Source organism: Balearica regulorum, chromosome 12, assembly GCF_011004875.1.
Source record: "Balearica regulorum gibbericeps isolate bBalReg1 chromosome 12, bBalReg1.pri, whole genome shotgun sequence".
NCBI lineage: Eukaryota > Metazoa > Chordata > Aves > Gruiformes > Gruidae > Balearica > Balearica regulorum.
Window position 1 is genome coordinate 23,952,263 of NC_046195.1, and position 21,364 is coordinate 23,973,626.

Consider the following 21,364-nt stretch of genomic DNA (forward strand, 5'->3'; position numbering starts at 1 on the left):
CTTAATAGTGAAAGGCCTAGAAAATGAAGTTTTGAAAGGCAACTTTGTCACAGTTTATAAAGCATGAGCTAAATGAAGTCTCACTGTGTGCTTTTTATTTAGTTTTAATTTGTGTACGACTGTGTCTATACCAGTATGATCTTGTGCATGAACGTTCTGTATCCAGAAGGTTCAAAACAACCTCCTACTCACACTGAGTCAGTGGTCAATGCACGGTGTCTTTCTTGTAAGAATGTTGCCTGCATTTGCATTCTAGTGCTGGATCAAGTGTGCTGATATTGGAGCCATTGGGGATTATTTTTTTTTAATTCCCAAGTAGGATTACTTCTACAGTGTGGCCTAATAAAAATCTATTGTATGGGTACAAACTTAGATTTTTCACCTTAACTGTATTATATTCACATTTCACATACTGAACTTTCACTTGCGGTCCTTCTTCAACTTTGTGTGAAAATCAGCTTGTCCTTGTCTACTTGAGAAGTAACTGTACCGTAGTGTGAATATCATTCCTCAGAATTTTCTGATCAACTTGGTTATTGGCCATATTTCTAATCTTATTTCCTTTTGTTCAAAACTGCTGCAGGGAGCGGCTGTCCAGTAACCACGGTGGAAGAGAGAAGTTCGCTGGCATGCACCCCTGCACGCAGTCTGCAACTCCTGCAGCTTTCTGGACAGGGATCCCTTGTACAGGAGAATCATCCCACGTAAGCAAAAAAACCCCCAAACTATTGCAATAGCTTAATTGCAATAGTGCATTTCTACCATTCTCATCTTTATTCAAGGACTTGTGCTTTATTTTAAGCAATCAATATTTTAATTTTGCACTATGAGAGGAGCATGGCTTTATCTTGTGATGAAATTGACTAATGATGCCTATGTGGTCAATGGCTATTTCTCAAGTCTCTTGCTAGTGAACGCCTGACACTCTCCAAGACTCATATTGTGACAAGCCGGAGCTACACTTGAGGAGAAGTTAACGCATTTTCTAGTGATGTATGGTCATCTTTTCCATGTTCCCTTTTCTTGGTCTGCAGTGTCTCTTCAGGCTTAGTTATTCCTCCTCCTGTTGCCTTTGGATCCAATGCTCTTGTCCCTAGCAGTCCTACTGAACTGGAGCAAGCAAAAGGTAAAATTTTCTGCATACTGGTCAGTGGTTGTGTTTCTGTGCTCTGTGGTTTAGCCTGAGCATGCAGCCTTTTCAAAACCTGCTAAAATTACGTTTAAAGAGTAAAGCAGGATTGAGAACACTGAAAGAGGTAGATGAAGGTGGATCTGCGTTTGTAACTCAGACAGCTGATGTGCTGTTGATATTTCTTGCATAGCTATCATAATAAAATTAGTATGGTTGGCTAGCTCCCCTTCACTTGAAAGATGGAAAATACTTTGTGTGGGATACAGATTGCTGCTTGTGATTGTCCCTCTTTCTTAGGGACAAGCCATTCGTGCTACAGGCAGATATCTGTATCAAGTGTGTACTGTTAAGGCAGTTGAAAGGGCAGAGGATCGCATCGTAACAGTTATTTTACCTTAACTTGGATGACTTGCACAATATCTTAAAAAGCTTCAGTATGTTGTGTGTGTGTATTCTAGAAGGATTCTTCTGTATGGTGCGGTAATGGGTTTAAGCTGAAGGAGGGTCGATTTAGATTAGGTGTTAGGAAGAAATTCTTTACTGTGAGGGTGGTGAGGCACTGGAACAGGTTGCCCAGAGAGGTTGTGGAGGCCCCATCCCTGGCAGTGTTTAAGGCCAGGTAGGATGGGGCTTTGGGCACCCTGGTCTAGTGGAGGGTGTCCCTGCCCATGGCAGGGGGGTTGGAACTAGATGATCTTTGAGGTCCCTTCCAACCCTAACCATTCTATGATTCTGTTATACCTTGGTTCTTAAACATTTTATCTAAGCACCTGTTCACCGTCAGGGATAAGATAGTCATCCACACAGACTTTTAGTATGATCCAAAATCACCATTCCTTTTTGTGAGATTCTTGTCACAGAATGTGAAATACTTCTAGAACAGATATTTTGTTAGCCGGAGTCTGAATTTGGTTGCAATTTATAAAGATAGAAAAAGGAAAAAAAAAAACCTCCAAGAAATACTTTTTATAAATTTCAGATACTTTTTTCTAATTGTAGAAGTTCTAGACCTGTAGCAAAATAGTTATATGAATTCTGAACAAAACGCTTTCTCCCCCCCTTAAATTTAAGAATATGGATGTTTTTTTTAATCTCTTCCCCCCCCCCCCCCCCCCCAATAATTTACCTGGACATTTTAGATTCACCCATTAAAGTATGAGAAAGTTGCATATGCCAATGAAGACAAGTCTTTTAACGGAATGTTGGAAACTAGGCACAACACAAGAATTTGCTAGTAATGTATTTTCTGCTCTTTCAAACCAGATGAACAGATGGATTTATCTGTCCCTGCAGAAGGAAGAGAGCTGATGCAGAAGCAGAGAGGAGATACGCTAGTGGAGATGGCCATCCCATGTATCCCACCAGGACCTCTTGTCCTGCCACAGGCTTCAACTCCAGTGTCCCAGAATGCCCCAACCTTCTTTCCTGGATCTTTACCCATACCGTCACAACCAGAGTTCTCTCATGTAAGGATTCATGTAGATATCTTTTCATGTAGATATCTTTTTATATGGCTGTTGCAGAAGATGTGTGTGTGAGTCAGCCTCTGTGCTTCTGTTTTGAGCTTCCCTACTAAGCTGGTTCTCATGAGCTTCCGTGTTCCCACCAGTCACAGTTATATGTTGATCATACTGTGCTGCAGTTTATCCTGCAGAAAAAATGCACAACAGCTTAAGAGGGCATAGTGAGTTACTGAACATAAAATTTGTTGTCTTTTAATCTATGCTAGAAACTTTTTTTGTGGTGTTTTTTTTTTCTTTTTTTCTTTTTCTCTTTGAAGGGTTGTTGCTTTGTGATGCTGAACTGGGCATCATGCATCTCAAACTGTGCCATAAATTAGACTTTTATCAGGATAGACCTTAACATCATTTGTCATGGAGAAAGTGCAGCTGTTTTGTAATAAAGCATTTGTATTCTCTTACAAGGCTAGAATTCAATTACTGCATTTTTCAACTTGCTTATTACCTGTTTTTTCCTTTGGGCTTTTTGATTCTGGAAGTTATTACTGTTCAAATGGATTTAACAGACGGTTGGTGGTTTATAGCTTAATATTACAAATTTCATCAATTTAAGGCAGAAAATGAAGGTTGTACTAGAGACTTCAGTAGTCGAAGCAGGGCTTCTCCTTAGCTGAAAGTGGCTTTCATGCTAATGTAATAGATTCCTCAAGAGAATCTTTCCAGAACCCTAGAAAAATAGCTACTAGTTTGCCACACTTGACCATACTTGACCTGTACTTCATGATTTGGTACTGTGAGAGGTGTACCAAGGATTGTGTGTGACTTTACTTTCTAGTATCTCTGTGGCAATGGGTGGTGATAATTTTTCTCAGCAAGAACAGGGCAATTATGGCGCTCATAAATGTGGGGATTTTTTTGGTTTTTTAATCAGTAGTTTTGCACCGAGCTTGCTCTGCTCCATAATCCAGTGTAATGTTCTAGGAAAAACAAATAAACAGTCTTCCTCGGGATGCCCTGATGCTCCATGTCCCACTTTTTCATTTTAGGATATCTTTGTTCCAACTCAGAGCCCAGAGAAGCAGCACGAAGGAGAAGCAAAAGCTGCTCCAGGAGATCTCTCTGGACCCACAGATGCTTTATCAAAGACGCCTACAGGTGACTCTGTGTCACAGCCTTCTGAGTCCTGTAAGCTGATGCTTTCCACAAGTGAATGTAGCCAACCCACAAATACAGAGGTCAGTTCAAGCTCTCTGAACATGGGCCAAGATAGTGAAACTACTCAGGTAGAGATGATGTCTGAATGCAAGGCCTCAGACTTGAGACTCTGTTCTGTGGAGAATGACAACATAAAACTGAGGCTGGATGCAGGTGATCAAGCCCTCTCTGAAAACAGTGAAAAAACAAAAAAGGAGGAGTTACAGACTGCAGGAAAACCTGTAATGCAGTTAGTTAGTGTGGATATAGCAGCAGATGGGTCATTAGCCCCTACAGGTCATCGGGAGATCAAATGTATTTCTGGAAGTCAGTCTGCTGCAGATCAGTCTGGTTTGCCTGAGATTTTGTCATATACTCAGGGTAGAGAAGCACAATCTGAGGATTATCCATTGGAAGAGACTTCTGAACCTGAGGCTGTTCCTGAGACTCAATGTGAAGAACAAGAAGAAAAACTGCAAGTAAAAGAGAAGCAAATAAATGAAGATGGGTCTGTTGTTAATATAATGCTTTCTCAGAGGTTTATTCTTGAAAGCGAAGTACAGTGTCATGAGGATAGGGAAGTGGAATTTGCTGATGGTTCTTGTAAAAATAGCAAAAATTTGTCTAATCAGGCCCAAGAATTAGAAAAGATTGGACCAGAAAGCTGGAGAAAAGAAACTTCAAAAGATTGTACTTCTGACACTGGAGAGGTGAAGAACATGGATAAACTGTCCTTTAAGGCTGCTTTGGAAAACATGCCAAAGCTCAATAAAGTTTTATCTAAGCCTTCTGTAGGGGAGTTACTGGAACAGCACAAGAATTTGTTTCCTAAGTTAAAGAGTGATGTTCCATCGGAAGTGGAGTTGTGTGCCAAAAAACATCCAGGTTGTTCAGAATTAGGACAGATAATAAGGGATCAGCCACCACTTAAAGAGAGAGAGGCTGACATGCTGGTGACTCAGCAGGAGAATCAGGTGTCAAAGAATACGGAGGATATTGTTATGACAGTGGATCTGGAACAAGAAGAGCAGATGCAGCCACGGGAAAAGGCAACTGCTAAATCCCCAAGTCCTTCCAGTGGTAAGTGAATTTAGGTTAGTAGTTCACAAGTGTATATTTTGAATGATGTCAAGGACAGCTGTGTACAATCCTCAGTGTTTTCAGGGAGCACTGGTCTTGGACGTGCATTGAACAGTGTCTCAAGAGGAGCACTACAAGTTACTCTGTTATGTGCATAACATGCCTTTACTTTTTCTTCCCCTTTGTCACACTACTGCAGGCAAGAACGATAAGGTAATTCTTGTTCCTAACACTCTCGCGCAGTATTTTCTGGCAGAAACGCAAAGCAGCTTGGACTACTGAGAATACTGTGACCTTGGCTGTAACTTCCCCACCCCAAGCAACAGCAGTAGTGTCCTTGAAAGGAAAAGGATGTGTCGTAGTCTGCACTTTCCGTCTTGTAGGTCTCCTTACTTTTTTTCCCTTTTTGGCTTTTTTCATTCTCAGCAGAGAATTTTCTTTGTGGGGGTGTATAAAGCAGCTTTGAGATAGAAACTAATACAGCAAATTTATCTTGAGATTATTTTAAGGTAGAATGGCTTTTCACTTGCACATAAGCTGTGGCTTGGCAGGTGGTGTCATGATGCGTTGAAATCCATTTAACATGCTGTTGTGTAGTTATACAAGAAATGTGGGATGCTATACCTGAATTTTGTGGAGCTTTTGCCTCTTAGTTGGCTTCATTTTAAACATAGAGTTCTGTACTCCTCATATGAGAAAGTAATAGAAAACAAAGTTTTACCAGAGCTTTCTCTTGTACGCATTTTTGAGATCTAAGTAATCTTTCATTAAACTGCAGGATCAGGGAGTGAGAGAGTTTACCTTGTCTTATGATGATGGTTAGGTGACTTCCAGCCTCCTGAAGTTGGTGATTATGAAAGTTGAGGGTCTGAAAACATTAGTTGTCAATAGGTGATGGTTGTCTTTACATCTCCTGAACAGACCAGTACTTTAGTAGAGATTTATTTAACTCTTTTTGCTTGGTAGTTAATGCTCTGTGAGTTATCGAAGTCCTTCAGTTAGAGTACAATAGAAGATCAATCTGATAGCCTTCTGTGATGGCATGCCTGGCTGGGTGGACGAGGGGAGAGCAGTGGATGTTGTCTACCTCGACTTCAGCAAGGCTTTTGACACCGTCTCTCATAACATCCTCATAGGTAAGCTTAGGAAGTGTGGGTTAGATGAGTAGACAGGGAGGTGGATTGAGAACCGGCTGAATGGCAGGGCCCAGAGCGTTGTGATAAGCGGCGTAGAGTCTAGTTGGAGGCCTGTAGGTAGCAGTGTGCCCCGGGGGTCAGTATTGGGTCCGGTCTTGTTCAACATGCTCGTCAATGACCTGGATGAGGGGACAGAGTGTACCCTCAGCAAGTTTGCTGACAATACAAAACTGGGAGGAGTGGCTGATACACCAGAAGGCTGTGCTGCCATTCAGGGAGACCTGGACAGGCTAGACAGTTGGGTGGGGAGGAACCTAATGAAGTTCAACAAAGGGCCCTGCACCTAGGGAGGAATAACCGCATGCACCAGTACAGGTTAGGGGTTGATCTGCTGGAAAGCAGTGCTGCAGAGGAGGACCTGGGAGCCCTGGTGGACAACCAGCTCTCCATGAGCCAGCAGTGTGCCCTTGTGGTCAAGAAGGCCAATGGTATCCTGGGGTGCGTTAAGAAGAATGTGGCCAGCAGGTTGAGGGAGGTTATCCTCCCCCTCTCCTCTGTCCTAGTGACACACCTCCCACATCCGGAGTACTGTGTCCAGTTCTGGGCTCCCCAGTTCAAGAAAGACAGGGAACTGCTGGAGAGAGTCCAGCAAAGAGCTACGAGGGTGTTTAGGGGACTGGAGCGTCTCTCATGAAGAAAGGCTGAGAGAACTGGGTCTGTTTAGCCTGGAGAAAAGATTGAGAGGGGATCTGATCAATACTTATAAATAAAGGGCGAGTGTCAAGAGGCTGGGGCCAGACTCTTTTCAGTGGTGCCCAGTGACAGGACAAGGGGCAACGGGCACAAACTGGAACACAGAAGGTTCCATCTCAGTATGAGGAAAAACGTCTTCGCTCTGAGGGTGACCGAGCACTGGAAGAACAGAGAGGTTGTGGAGTCTCCTTCTCTGGAGATACTCGAAACCCACCTTGGATGCAATCCAGTGCAGCCTCCTCTAGGTGAACCTGCTTTAGCAGGGGGGTTGGACCAGATGATCTCCAGAGGTCCCTTCCAACCCCCACCATTCTGTGATTCTGTATTCAATAGAATTGTGCAGTGCTATTAGAGTTAAAAGAGATGTCTAGCAGGGAAGATGTTTGTGAACCATCTGATAGATTCAGATTGACCAATCTGTGATTTTGATTTGTTGAACCTATAAAGGTGTGGGCTAGATAGAATTTCTCTTGCCACTCAAAGGTCATGGTATTGTAGCCCTATAGTCTGTTCTGCAGAGCTTTGTTCAACTTGTAATGTTTTCTAGTTTTTCCATTTGAGAAATTAGTGTAAGATATACTGCTTAAAAAACATTTCCTAACACTCAGCCTTCTTTTTCCCTTTATGTACTCAGTGGATAACCAGTCTCAACAGTTTTCTATTCTTTGTCAGCAAGGGACATCTCTCTTATTTCCTCTGCCAATTTATGTTTGGGGTTTTTTTTGAGAGATGTATGCTGCTTCAAAACTTCTCTCATCAGTCTCATGAGTCCAATATTTTTTTGTTACTGTTTTCTGAACTACTAGTTTAACTTTTCCAGTTACAAACTGATCCTCAGCTGTTATGGCAGCTTTGGCTGTTTCTTCCTGAAAGCCTTTTGAGCTTGTTTTTACATGGTTCCCTCCCCTTTTCTTCAGTTCTTGTGACCTTGAACCGTGCTGACTTCTGGAACATGTGATCCTGTTTGGAAAGGTCAAAATGGCAGATTTCAAAAAGGAGCAAGATGAAGAGCTTTCTTCTTTATGTCTGAACAGAAGTAGGTGAGATGACTTTGAAGTGCTAGATGGAGACGGATGAAAAGGATTGAGTGTAATACTTATGTCTGTTTTTAATACCAAATTTGCTGACACATTTGAGAAAGATAACCATTTAATAGTATGACTGGTGAGAAAGAACTCGAGATGATAAAAAATAGGATGAAGGTAGTGTCTTATGTTGTAAGATAAGAACAACAGGTAAATATTGATACCTGTAGAAGTTAGATTACAGTGAGGGGTGTAAAAGAGATTTGAATGCTTATACAGGTTATCAGTTTTGGAGAGACTTCTAGCAAAACATAATAGCAGTTTTCAAGCTAGACTTTGCTATAAGTATCTGTTGACCTATTTTAAAATAAAATAAAGGTCAAATTATTTTCAAGGAGTATGGATCCTTGTGGCTGCAGATTTTTAACCTCACTGACATCTGAAAACAACTTCTGCAGTGGTTACTTTATTTTGAGCTAAGTATATGTTTAGTCATGTAAAAATTCCCATGCTTTAGAGGTTCTGATATAGTCTTTTTTTAGATTTAAAAACTCCACTATCCCAATAACATAGTCATATGAATTAAGCACTGCTTAATATACCAGCTATCATAACAATTTAATTGATGTAACTTTTGCACCCATTCTTCTGAATGCATTAGGACCAGTCAGATGTTTGGGAGCTTTTTTGGTTTTCCATTCCTTCAACATGCCATAACTAGTGACTATCACTTTCTTTCAGAATGTTATAGCAAACTGCTTCATTGTTGAGCACGAAAGTAGAGTATTTCGGTTGGCCAGAAATGCAATGACTTTTTTAATTTAGTGCATTCTCTGACAGTAATCTTTGTTGACTTAGGGAACTGGTGCTAAGCAAGTAACATGCTGGAGGCAACTCGGTGAGTGGTTTTGTCAATCAAGATGGTAAAGTCATCAATTTCAGATTTAAGGTCTGAATTTGTGGTAATTAGATGTGTCTTAGCAACGTCTTATCCAAAGTTTGGAGGCTGTCTCGCTAATGATATTTAGGGAAAGTTTTGAATATTGCTTATAAGTGGTACAATTGAATCATACTATATTTTTCAAATTAGGGGGGAGGGGAAGCTTCAGTGACAAATTTTGGACACTGCACATAAAATCTGAATCCCCAGGTTTTGAGATACTCTGTGGACAAAGACGACCAGATTCTTTGTTAGTGTTAGAGCATTTAATGCTTTGTTGTTGGGGTGGGGTTTTTTCAGTCTTTCCCATTCAGTGGCTTGCAATAGGTCATTGTGCCTTTGTGATAACTCTGAATTAAAGACTGAAAATCATGGTCTCTGTGAATTGAGATACTACAGCAGTTAGAAGAACAGTTATACTGCATCAATCTAGCTTGGTATACAAGTTCCCCCAGTATTGAGTAGCAGATGCATGTGGATGAATATAAGGGCAAAAATGCAGTGGGGAGATACTTCTGAAGAAGTTTCTCCTTCATCATCAAGAAAAGTGTGGTTTAGGAACATGCTGAGTCTGAAGTGATGTCTTTGTTTTCTGATATCTTCAATAGGTGTTTTTTCTCTCCCACCATGGCATTTCCGTGTGTGTTTTTTCGAACATCTGTAAACTTTTAGGCTGCAAAGCTTACTTCAGTAGGAAGTTTGACAGTTTAAATTATATACTGGGTAAAAAAACAACTCTATTTCACCAGGTGTTAGTTTCATTTGATGCCCCTTAATTCTGAAAACTTTGAAGTCTGAGAACTTAAATTTTATGTAGAAACTTCACATGGCAAGAATGGAGGAAATTGATATTAGTATCAGAAAATCTATTTCCCTTCTATTAATCCTATTAGGGAAGTGCAAAGATTGCTGGAGCTCAACATGAAGTTGAATGATGATGTTTTAGATACAGTATTCTTAATTGCCTTTAAGAAGAAAGAAGAAAAAAGCTTTGTTATATAGAAAATAATGCTTTGAGGGGATCTGGTCAAAATACTGGTCAGGAACTTCAAAGGTGTTCTGATCCCATTGCATTTTGTGATCCCCAATTAACTTTTCTGTGAACAAGTCCAGGGCATTTAGTATGCTGGGACTGCATGTTTCTTAAGACAATTTGGCATAGTCAAGTGAATAGTACTGGTTTTTGAACTTAAGAACAGTATAGATTTTATTAAATAAAATGATACATTTGGCAGTACACTGCTGAGATGATGATAAAATAAAGATGAGTGGCTGTAGTTGCATAACGAGATTGAATGTTATGTTCCGCTTCAGTATAGCCTTTCACAGAGCTCACAATCCAAAACTTCCTTTTTAAGACACCATGAACAAAATTGCATTTAACCTGAGGTGACATTTCCCTTGTTAGCTTTATCTAAGAAAAAACATTTCAAGTACAATATAAGTGAAACTTAAACACATCACAGGTGGCTGGATTTACTAGCGAAAGAGAACAATAAGCCACTGTTTGGAGAAAATTAACTTGGAAATTAATGCTGGTGGTTGTGTTTTGCGCATTTGTATTACACTAAAGGGCTGATTGGTATCAGCAGAGTGTTCAGGCTTTTGAGATGGTTCTGCCTGCTGTCTTCAGACTCATGAAGCATGGTGGAAAAGTATCTAGAATGATGTTTGCTCTTTCACCATCACTCAGTCCTTAAGGCATGAAGAGTTTTAGAGCATCCTTCTTCTCTTAAAGCAGCTTTGTTCTCGTAGTAGTTATTTCCAATAGGAGTCTAATCCCTTATCAACATTAGGAAGCATACATCAGTAAGCACAAACTTTGGGTGAGGACTAGAAGGATCTTGGAGAAGTGTCCAAGAAGCAGTAGAAACTGGATGGTGAGATTTGGGGGGGTGTCTTTTTGGTTTTGAAATTGCCTTGAATAAGATACTAAGTGTTTAGTTACTTTACTAAAAAATGCTCAGAAGCTAGAACACGATTGACTATAGAGATACAGGAAAGATACTTACTCATTGAAGTCTGTTTCTAGGACTCTATGGAGTTTCTAGAAGTTGTGGTTCTGTAAAATCTTTTTTGTAGATGGTACAACTTTGTACATACAAAAACTTAACTCAGAAAGTTATCTCTTTACTGGTAATATAAAATAAAGAAGAAACAGATAAACAGTTAACATAGTTATAAAGTTTAAGCATACCACATTAAATAAAAAGTTAATATTTTTATTAAAATAATGAAGAGTTATGTTGTCAAGCTCTTAAAGCTTTTTAACATTGCCTCAGGCCTGTCTAGAGTGCTGATTCTTAATCTGGAAGACTGTGGAAGTAAAGTTGTTATTTTCTAATGAGGTCCTTTGATATATCACAGCTAGATAGGAATTACCAGTGGAGAAAAATGTATGTAATCAAGCTTTTGTCCTGTCTATTAAATAGTTGTGCTAATGATTTAAGAACAGAGCTAAGAAAGGGCTTTTTAAAAGAGAAAGAAAAAGTTCTTACATAGAAGGCATGGGGTTCCTTGGGGTGGTGGTTTTGGGGTTTTTCCTTCCCTTCTATATGCATAGAAAACAGACTGGCCATCCACTACTGCTAGCCTTCTCTGTAGATCTTCATGTGGCTCACAGCCACAGTACGTGTGCCACAGCTCTTGTAGAGGTGATGAGCAGGAGAGAACTAGAGCAGAGGGAGCTGTGCTTGAACTGCTTGAGAGCTGCAGGCTGGCCATCCATGTAGTAGTAGCGTGCAAGAAGCATCACAATATGCAGAAGAAGTGGTGGGACATCTCTCTTCATCTAGAAGAGAAGAGGATGATAGCTCTGCTTCACTTAGTTTGACACAGTGTTGGGAGATTCCTTTGTCTCCTTCCATTATGAGGGTGCAGTTTTGTGCTACGCAGGTAGTTGCCATCGGCACTGTGCTAGAAACGTCCAGCTCTCCCTGTGAAAGTGTTACCCAAGCAAATTAGTTTGTATAGAAAATTAACCTTTATAACCATTGTTACAACAGTTGATGCAGTTATGTGAAAGCAATTAAGCTTTCAGGCATACACATATTTTACAGGTCTTGTGAGTGTGAAAGCTTGTTTATTTTCTCTGATGGTATCTGTTGGTTTAGTAACTAGGTTATCTCTTATTAAAGTGCAGGCTGATCAGTTCATCCCTGGAAGTGTTCAAGGCCAGGTTGGATGAGGCTTTGGGCAATGTGGTCTAGTGGAGGGTGTTCCTGCCTGCAGCAGGGGGGCTGGAACTAGATGATCTTTGAGGTCCTTTCCAACCCTAGCCATTCTATGATTCTATGATTCATAAATTCTTTTGATTATTTGTTACTAGCCTGCCAAATGTGGATTTGTAGGCTAGAAGGGATTGTGGTACGAAATTGATCAAAATTCAGTAGAGTTTCTAAAGGCTTCCGTTTTTAAATAAAACACTTTTTAAATGGAGATTTGCTATAGGTCATGATATGACAGGCATTCATAAGCTGCTTGTGAGGAATGGTAGTTTCAATACGTGGTGTACCCACAAAGTGTGAGTACCATTGCACTATGAAATACCTGCCCACTGCAAAAATACAGGTTGATTTCAAGGATTTGCAGTTGCTGAACTGTATCTTTAAAACTTGTGACAACAGAGCAAGTGATGGTTTTCAAAGTTTTCAGATCGACAGTAGATAGCTTTTCACTGTTCGGGATTTTTTTCTGTGAGGGGATTATGTCTTTGTCATGTATTTATGGCTTCATTTGCCACAAGGTAGTTGTGTAAATTGTATGTCAGCATATTGTGTAACTGAAGAATGAAGCACTGCATCTGGCTATAACTAAAAGTTGTATCTGAGTATCTAGTGCTAGCTTTTGAATTTAAGTACCTTGAATTTGTATTCTCGTGACCTTAACTAACAATTTTCCAATACTGTTTAGTTTTGGGGTTTTTTTAATACATGCTTCTTAAAATTCAGGAGATATGTAAATTGCACTTTTCAAGTGGTATCTTGAATGAAATCCAAAGAAGAAACACAGTTTTAGGAAAAGGAAGGATGGTGACAAAGGTGATGAAAACCTCTTTTGACCTCAGTGTGGGGAAGAAATGGCTATTCTGTTAGTTTTGTTAAATACTTCTATGCAATTTGGGAAGAATGCAGGCTGCAAATTACTGCTATATGATGTTGAAGGTTTGCAAATAAATGGCATGGGGTGAGGCAAAAGGAGGGAGCATTATGCTAGGTTTTTAATATATTTTATCTGTTAAATCCTGCAAGATCCGCACATGGTTAATCCACCAAGGCGTGGTTTCCCTGATGGGATAGGCTACCTCAGCCCATAGACCATGCAGACCCCAGGGTGTTGTTGGGACAACAAGGGGGGCTGGAACTAGATGATCTTTAAGGTCCAACCCAAACCATTCTATGATTCTATGAAGTATTGGATAGGATAGGAGGATGAGGTCAACTCCTGGTGGCAGCCTGCAGCTGGTTATGAAACTGCAGTACCTGTTATTTCTCTTAAAGCTTACTTTCCAGGCAAGTTTCTGCTGTCATCATCTAACCCTTAATTGACTGCTACTAATTGTTTGGGCTTATACGTGGCTATCTGAAGTGTATCTGCTGACCTTTGATCTAAGGCTGTTTGATGATAAACCATCATTCTGTGTAAGTTTCAGGTTATTAATTCAGGCAACACATAGCTCTGCCAATTCACTTCTGTGCTAACCTTCATTTCTGTTTCTGGCTTCATCTCCCTTTTCTGTGGAAAATCCTGAGCATTTCTGAAGCAAAGCTGCATTCTGTAAAAGTCCTATTCATGTCAGGATATTTACTCTCACTTTTACCTAGTACCTGGGGACAGCTGCATCAAGTTGACCAGATTTTCACAGAGAGAGATTTTCCACACAAAATGTGAGGAAGGTCAGTTAGAGCAGCTGTCCTGAAACCAGTAACTGTTCAGGCGGGTTTTAGTACAGGACAGCACCAGGGTTATGCTTTTCCCCATTTCCACAGCACAGTGAATCTATGTATTTGGTATTTGAACCAAAGTGTTCCCCTGAAATTAGTAATCCTGGTGCTCTCTGTCTCTTAGGAACCCCGTTTCATTTTACTTTGCCAAAGGAGGGTGACGTCATTCAGCCCTTGACCAGCATAACGCCACCTCTTATTGGCCAGCTTAAAATGGGACCCAGAAGACACAGCACACCAATTGGTGAGTTTGACCCGAATGGCTCTGTTCTGCAGTGAAAGCCTGTTTGGAAGCTTTTGATGCAGGATCTGATGGGACAGCTCAAACCTACCTTGGCAAAAAGCATTGCTGTTCTATGGGGACAGCTCATCTCTTCTTCACACTTTCCTTGTTATGTTCTCTAGTGAAGGTGTTTGCTCCCTGAGTATGGGGTGATATGGAACGTGTCTTCCTTGCACTTGTTGCTTTCCTGCATACAACTCCATTAAAGAATGCAAAAGACCCCTCTGAGTAGTGAAGGAGCTTAGACTAAAAGAAGATTGTTCCCAGTATTCATCATCTTTTAGCAGGACTTCCTCTGCTAGGTTCACAGAGCAACCCTGCATTTGCTGGATGAAAGGAAGTGTGTATTGTGTAATAGTAAAGTATTCTGTGGCAAGCTAAGGATGATGCCCGTGCTACAGAACTTTGGTGCTTCAGAACTCTAGATAGGACTTTCCACTACTGCACAACTGCTAGTAAAATGTATGCAGTGAAGCATCTTGAAAATGGAACCAGGACCTGAACCCGAGCAGTGTGAATGACAGTAGCTAGTTTTTGGTTTACTTTTTTGCTTTCCTATTTTCAGTGGATGATAGTTGCCCAGACAGCACTATAGCAACTAGTGATGTTACAGCAGAGGGCTCAATGGGGACCAACAATGTCACCGTGGAAAGTGCAATGGTATCAGCAGATGTGTCAGAAGTGTGCGAGAAAGGAGATTCTCGTGTGGTTCCTGAGGCTGACGCAAAACTCTCTCTGCGAATGAACGTTGTTACCCCTGTGAATGATGGGAGTGAGGAGTCCCTGCCATTCAGCTTGGAAAGTAAGAGGATGAAACCTTGAAACATATACAGGTCCTACTAAATCTCGGCCCTAACTCATATACTCTTTGCGGCATTTCCTGAGACAGTCTCTGAGTCTCTGTGATTTTTCTCATTTTTCTTTTTGAGCAGTATCACTTAAATTTGTTTCTCTGTTTCTGCAATGCTCTAAGCAAGGATGGAGTGACAGGAGAGGCCTCTGTTGTGAGGAAAGGTATTTCCAGCAGACTAAAAATTGTGATGTATAGTGGCAACATCACAGGACGGGAGCTGGAGTTTGATTATATTGGGAGGGAAAAGATTTTAAAAATATAATCTGGACAAAAAAGTTTGATACCCTTTTAATCAGAACAGTGATGTTCAGTCTAGTAGTCTAAAACTTGTAGAAACTCAGGTCTGTGATGAGAAGTTAGGCAGGGAGGCCTGGGCACCCTCTGTTCAGCTTTACTCAACCCCTCTCTTTGTTGAGTGTGGGGGACTTGGAAGGGGCAGGAGAGTCTGTTCAAGTGACACCGAAATCATCCTTCCCTTCCTTCTTGTTTCAGAGCCTACAGCCAGTGACAGGAAAGATGGATCCTCTCCTGCTGCCGGGGCTGCTGCCAGGTAATGGGTCTTGTTGCTGCGCAGAGGGTCTGGGTAGATCCTTTTTTCTGTTCGTCACCAGCAGCAGGGAAAAAAAATTTAAAATGAGACACAGAAGCATGGAATGCTTTTAGCAGTAGCCACGACATTAACTTGTTAGCTCTTGCAGCAGGTTTTAAGTACATAGGCAAGGGTGCCCCGCCTGCTCTTTCACTACGGGGTTTGTGCTTCCTACTAATGTCAGCATTTTGCCTCCATCTGATTGTAGTCAAAGCAGAAATTCGTGTGTTGTGCAGTCTGGAATGCAATTCTGCCCTATCCACCTCTTAAACTTCAAATGTGTGGTTTTCTGCTTTCTTTCCTTATCGTACGATTTTCTGCAAAGAATCCCTGAGGAGTTCTGAAAGAGAATTCTCTTTTTTGATATGAAGCTGATAGAAACATAACCAGGTCACCGATGTACTGAAATCAGTTAACACGTTGACCAGAACATAAGTTATTCCTTTGGTCTTTTGATTTGTATGTATTCATCTTATCTCACATTTGATGCCTACCATTGCTTGATTTTAGCTTTTGGGGAGTACGGTTTGTAAGTACTAATAAGAATCTGAGTCAGAAGAGTGTGACCTGTGGTCATCTGAGTGAAGTATAATGGTTTGAAGCAGTGAGAAAACTTTGAAATAAACTCAGTATCTCTTGTCGCAGGATTGCATGCTGGATGGTAATCATGCCTCAGTGCTGAGTGGCAGTCATTCCTCACTGGTTGAAGGATGGGTTGTCTTTGTGGGTATAGAATGAACTTGATCTCTCAGGGTCTGCTTTATGACTGTCATTACCCATATTTTTGTGGTGTCATGAAAATCCTGAGCAGTAAGCCGTAAATGGTCTGTTTTCCCTTGGTGGGTACCAGAGGTAGTAGATGGTGAAAGTCCTGATGGTGCTGCAGTTTTCTGTACTACATTTTCTGGAATTGTTACATTGCTCTTGGCTGTTAGGGTGTCTGCAGAAATAACAGAAATGCTTATGCAATTGCTGCTTGTTTCTCAACCTTTGAGACTGACCACATCTCACTCATTCTGTGGCTGTGTAGGTCAACAAGCTTAATACCAGTTGTTGCTTTCCCAGGGGGCTAGAGAACTCTTGGTTTGCTTTATAAGAGATTTTCTCATTCCCTGATGCTTTTTTTGTTTGTCTGTTTGTTTTAAATCTGCACTGCTAGCTCCCAGAAAGCATCATCTGTGTTTAGTCGTGTCTGTGAAGTTCGTCGAGAGGATGAGGCCAGAGGTCATGGTCTTTCCACTTCTCCATTTAGGTAACTCCTCACAGTCTTTGCCTGCCAGTCCTGGTTGGATTTATATGCACATGTGCATTTTCTACATCAAAGAAATTGCACAAAGTCACTGTCTTTGGGTGACTTAGAAGGTTGGGGATAACAGGGTAAGTATAGTAAGTACTGAATGTTTGTATCTCACATGGTAATCAGACTTATCTTTTTGACTGAGCAGCGATGTGATTCCACCTGGCTAATATCCTTTGGTAAAATCTGGGGCTTGAGAGAACTGAGATCATACTTACAGCTGTTAAATACCTTTTCTTTCTCCTGTTCCAAGATCTTCTGACCTATTGTGTTTATTATTGTTTCTGCTATTGTCTCCCTTCCAAGTCCATTGATTTTTGCTGTCTCTGGTTGCTTTGGAAAGGACTGTACTGCTGCATATCTTACGGTGATAAGGATGCTGGCTGGAGGACCAGCTGTAGAAATCTCCTTCTTCGGTGTTTTCCATTCTATCTTTTGATGGGGCAGTGAGGTCTTGGTCTATGGAGAGAGAGTAACCTGTATTTCAAGAGCATTGAACAGTTGTACTAAAGACCATAATGAATAGGGAGTTCCAGTACTGGGCGATGTACAGACAGAACGGAAGACAGCCACTCCTCAAAGTCCTCAAGTACATGAGGGAAGCCAAATGTGTACTTAGAGTGAGGCTCAGTATACAGTCCCATATAGTACCTGATGACGCTTCTGACAGGGCAGGCAAATTCTAATGAAGACATCAGACAGCGTTTGTGTTTATGCTCCTGCCTTTTCTCACTAGGTGTGATTATCAGTTTCAAGCCAGTGAAGTCCTGAAGCAGCCTGTAGCAACTTCAAGATGGCATGATGACTTCCAGGAGCATGTTGCATAGTTGGTGCCTGACATGTGGAGTATAGATTGCTTTATTAGTGTTTGGAAAAGCACCTAGTTCTCTACAGGTGTCAGCCATTCTTCTTGCTACCATGTGAATCACTTGAGAAATGTTGAAAGGTTATTTTATAATTTGAGACTCGCTGAATTCTGTGCAATCTTAAGAAGCAATTGAATGACTGCCAGTTGTTTGGTTTTTTTTTATAGTGCTTTCACTTAAGTGGCAGCATATTGGTTCTCTTGCTTTTTTAGTCAATAATTTTGATCTCTATATAACTGGTTTGCAGGGGGAATCTGTTCAGTTTTCCTGGCACACAAGAAGATGCTGAATTACATAAAGATCCCAGTGGTGGACAGGTCCTAATTCCTCAGAGGATGCAGCAGGACTGCCATCAACAACCTTCTGGTGCAGAGGATGAGTCATCTCTGGAGGCTGGTATTGTAAGCACTCAGACAGAGGAAGGGAGAAGAACACAGAAGAAACCAAGTAAGGCTGTTAAAATTGATGAAAGCCGAGAGAGGTGGGCGAACACCAAGAATAAAGGCATTCAAACTACAGCAGACTGTCTTTTTACCCCAACAACCGTTACAACAGCAACACAAACGTCAGAAGAAATCTATAGGCAGGTGGAAGTGGGAACCAGTATGTCTGGGGAAAGACCTGGGCGACAAGATGCGAATGTCCAAACTGAGGAGAGTGGGGAAAAGCTTGTGAATGCCTCTGGAGAGCACGCGGACTCTCTGCACAGTCAGGTGGGATGAAGGCTGCCTGTATTTAATTTTACTGCTTTAGAACAGTAAAGTATCCATTCAGCCAGTAAATTCACTAACAGTAGGTTCTCTGTTGAAAAAAGCCAGAAGACCACTTTAAAATGTTAATGTCTCAAGCTTTCCTGTATCAACTGTACACAACTGCTAAGGTTGGGAAGTAAATGTTTCCATATTTATTTTCTGGAAAGATATGACAAGTTTTGGTTGGTTGGTTTTGTGTGTCCAGATGTAGCTAACACTGTAAAAAAAAAAATTTCAATTTTTGTTGAACGGAGATGGGAGTTGCATGAAATTTTGAATGAAGGATTTGATGCCTTCTCTTTTGCACCAGCTAACTTCTGACAGCTTGTTCTGCCACTCCATCCAATGTCAGTGGATAAACACAGGAGGGGAGAGCTCCTCCAGATGAACATTGTAACTGGATGAATAACTTTGGATTAGTATTTCAGAAAGTATTGCAGACTCAAGAGAAATCACGGCTTTGCAGTTACAACTTGTATATTTTCTTGTGAATACAAAGACTAGAAAAATGCTTTTTTCTGAACTTAAGAATAGTGCGTCCTCTGGGAAACAGGAGATTAACAGGGCCATAAATACGCAGTGCAACATTGATGTGATATGTCTGAGTGTCCGCTGAATGAAAGAGTATCAGAAGCCATGCTAAGCAAGTTTACTGTTTCCTCCTTGGACTGCTATGATTTCCCTTCCTCTACCCATAAGCAAGTCAGCAAAATGTGTTCAGTTCTCCCTTGTTTAGGGTCTTTTATGTTGTTGCATCTAATTTGTAACAAGATGCTGAAAGGTTCCCTGCACCAGTGCTTGAACATGGTATGAAGAAACTGTACTGCAGAGATAGCTCTTCCCAGAAATTATTTGCTTTTCATTGTGGTCTGATTTGTTTTTAATTTGTCCTGTTTATTACAGGGAGAGGAAGAGTTTAACCTTCTTCACCCACCCAAAGGCCGAGTTCAGCATCGCCACGTGCGAACCATTCGAGAAGTGCGCACTGTTGTTACACGTGTTACAACAGATGTTTACTATATAAATGGTGCAGAGGTGGAACGAAAGGTAGTTGAGGTAAGTTCTTGTTTTCAGGGCTAAATGTAATGATATGTTGGCTGAAAAATAAAATTAATTAAAATGAGAATGTGTTGTGGCTGCGGGAAACGAGTTGTGTGAACAAGTCAACATGCTGCGATGACAAACTTTTCTTCATGAGCAAACATGTAGACCATCTAGTGCATGGCGAAAGCTGTGTATTTGTTGCTGGTGTATTTCATGCCCGTTACTGTATTCTGAAGACACACTTTTTTTTTTTGTTCCCAAAGAACTGGACAAATGACTTTACTATGTCTGTCTGACTGTTTTGAAATTCTTGGGATTTTGTCAGAGTAGAGATATTTCAGAATAGGCGGAAATTTTGTTAGTAAGCAAAGATCACTTCTGCCTGTAAAATTGAACTATGTAACGTAGTTTAGCCAGTTTTGCAGCTCAGTGTCATTTTTAACTGCACTCTTTTGAGTCCTGTGGACCAGATTCTGTAAGAGGTTTACAAAAAGCAACTTAAAACAAAAAAATAAACAAGCTTATTGTTAGTACGGTTGTGTTGGTGTATGTCCATTCATTAACTGGAAGATCTTTAGGGAATCTCAAAAGATAGCTGACAAATGCTGACTTAATGTGCACAGTAATCCTATCAGCTTGCTAGCAATAAAATGTTACTGCTATTCTGCTATAAAGGTACATAAGAGTGTTGTGCTGTGTTGTTACGATGAGTAATGACACAAAATTATTAATTAGTTCAGTGCAAAGCTTATACTTTCACACCTCATGCTACGCATGAAATTGCTTATTGTAACATTATAATAGAGAATTAAGTTTCCTAAAATCATAGTATCATAGAATGGTTTGGGTTGGAAGGGACCTCAAAGGTCATCTAGTCCCATGGGCAGGGACACCCTCCACTAGCCCAGGTTGCCCAAAGCCCCATCCAGCCTGGCCTTGAACACTGCCAGGGAGCCAGGGGCATCCACAGCTTCTCTGGGCAATGTACTTACATAGGTTGTGTAATGACAATCATAGAACCATTTTCAATTTATCTACCAACATTTGACATCAGTATTTTGTAGATACATATTTTTATATCCATAAAACTTTAATGACTCCAAGTGACTAGCTGTCTGAAAATGATCTTGGATTATTAGTAACCAAAGGCCGCTAGTGTCTCATGTATTTATTGCACTCTCACACCCTCGAAGGGAGAGAATTACTCAAAGCTAGACTAATTTGATACCAACCAAGCTCTGTCCTGTTGATTGATTTCTTAATGTGACTTCTTTATACAGAGCAGCCACAAGGCTATAGTGAGAGATACACTGTCTACCATTGATCAGTTCAGACTCAAATCTGCATGGCTGTCTTCAGTTTCATGAATGTGGGCTCATCTTGTCTGCACTTTTGCCTGGTGATTGTAGAGCTTCCATGTAGCAAGTGTGTTATCTTTGACAAACCTCTTCTTTTTTCTTTCTTTTTTTTCTCTTCTCTCTTAAGGAAACTGAGGAGCCTGTAGTGGAGTGCCAGGAGTGTGAGACTGACACATCCTCCTCCAGAACTGCAGTGGGCTCATCACTGACCTCGGGAGACCTTGGTGATGTCAGCTCCTTCTCATCTAAGGCCTCAAGCCTTCACCGTACATCCAGTGGAGCAATCAGTGGTCACTCTGCCACACACAGCAGCAGCAGCAGCTCAGGGCAAGGAACTGGAGCTCTCAAAGGGAAAGTATGTGGGACAGAAACTGGAGACTTTGCTTTACCCATTGGCAGAAGCGTCTTAGGAAAATTAAGGTACGTGCAGAGCCTTGGGAAGGGAAGAACAGATATTTTGCAGAAGTGAACAGCTGGCTTGGGTGTAGTCTGAAGCAGGGTAGGCCCTAAACCAAGAACTTCCTGGGAAGGATCTGGCTTGACGAACAGAAATAAGGAGACAGTTTTTACTTTCACATCTGTTCTTCCTAGAGGAAAAGTTTGTTTCCTTGTGAGGCATTGCTTTGCCTAAGCTCTTGCCAGTTTAGCAGCAATGAGGC

The 21,364-nt window shown here is 41.0% G+C and overlaps 1 protein-coding gene across 2 annotated transcripts in view; it reads left to right on the forward strand.

The window, feature by feature from the left end:
• Window positions 1-21,364, forward strand: part of TP53BP1 (tumor protein p53 binding protein 1) — a 37,330-nt gene that overhangs the window by 9,305 nt on the left and 6,661 nt on the right. For both annotated transcript variants that reach the window (XM_075764498.1, XM_075764497.1), the window contains 11 exons: window positions 584-704; window positions 1,035-1,126; window positions 2,396-2,598; window positions 3,639-4,866; window positions 13,788-13,907; window positions 14,512-14,748; window positions 15,292-15,349; window positions 16,548-16,640; window positions 17,799-18,264; window positions 19,207-19,359; window positions 20,833-21,125. In XM_075764498.1, coding sequence (XP_075620613.1) covers window positions 584-704; window positions 1,035-1,126; window positions 2,396-2,598; window positions 3,639-4,866; window positions 13,788-13,907; window positions 14,512-14,748; window positions 15,292-15,349; window positions 16,548-16,640; window positions 17,799-18,264; window positions 19,207-19,359; window positions 20,833-21,125 — 3,064 coding nt within the window. The remainder of the gene's footprint in view (window positions 1-583; window positions 705-1,034; window positions 1,127-2,395; window positions 2,599-3,638; window positions 4,867-13,787; window positions 13,908-14,511; window positions 14,749-15,291; window positions 15,350-16,547; window positions 16,641-17,798; window positions 18,265-19,206; window positions 19,360-20,832; window positions 21,126-21,364) is intronic.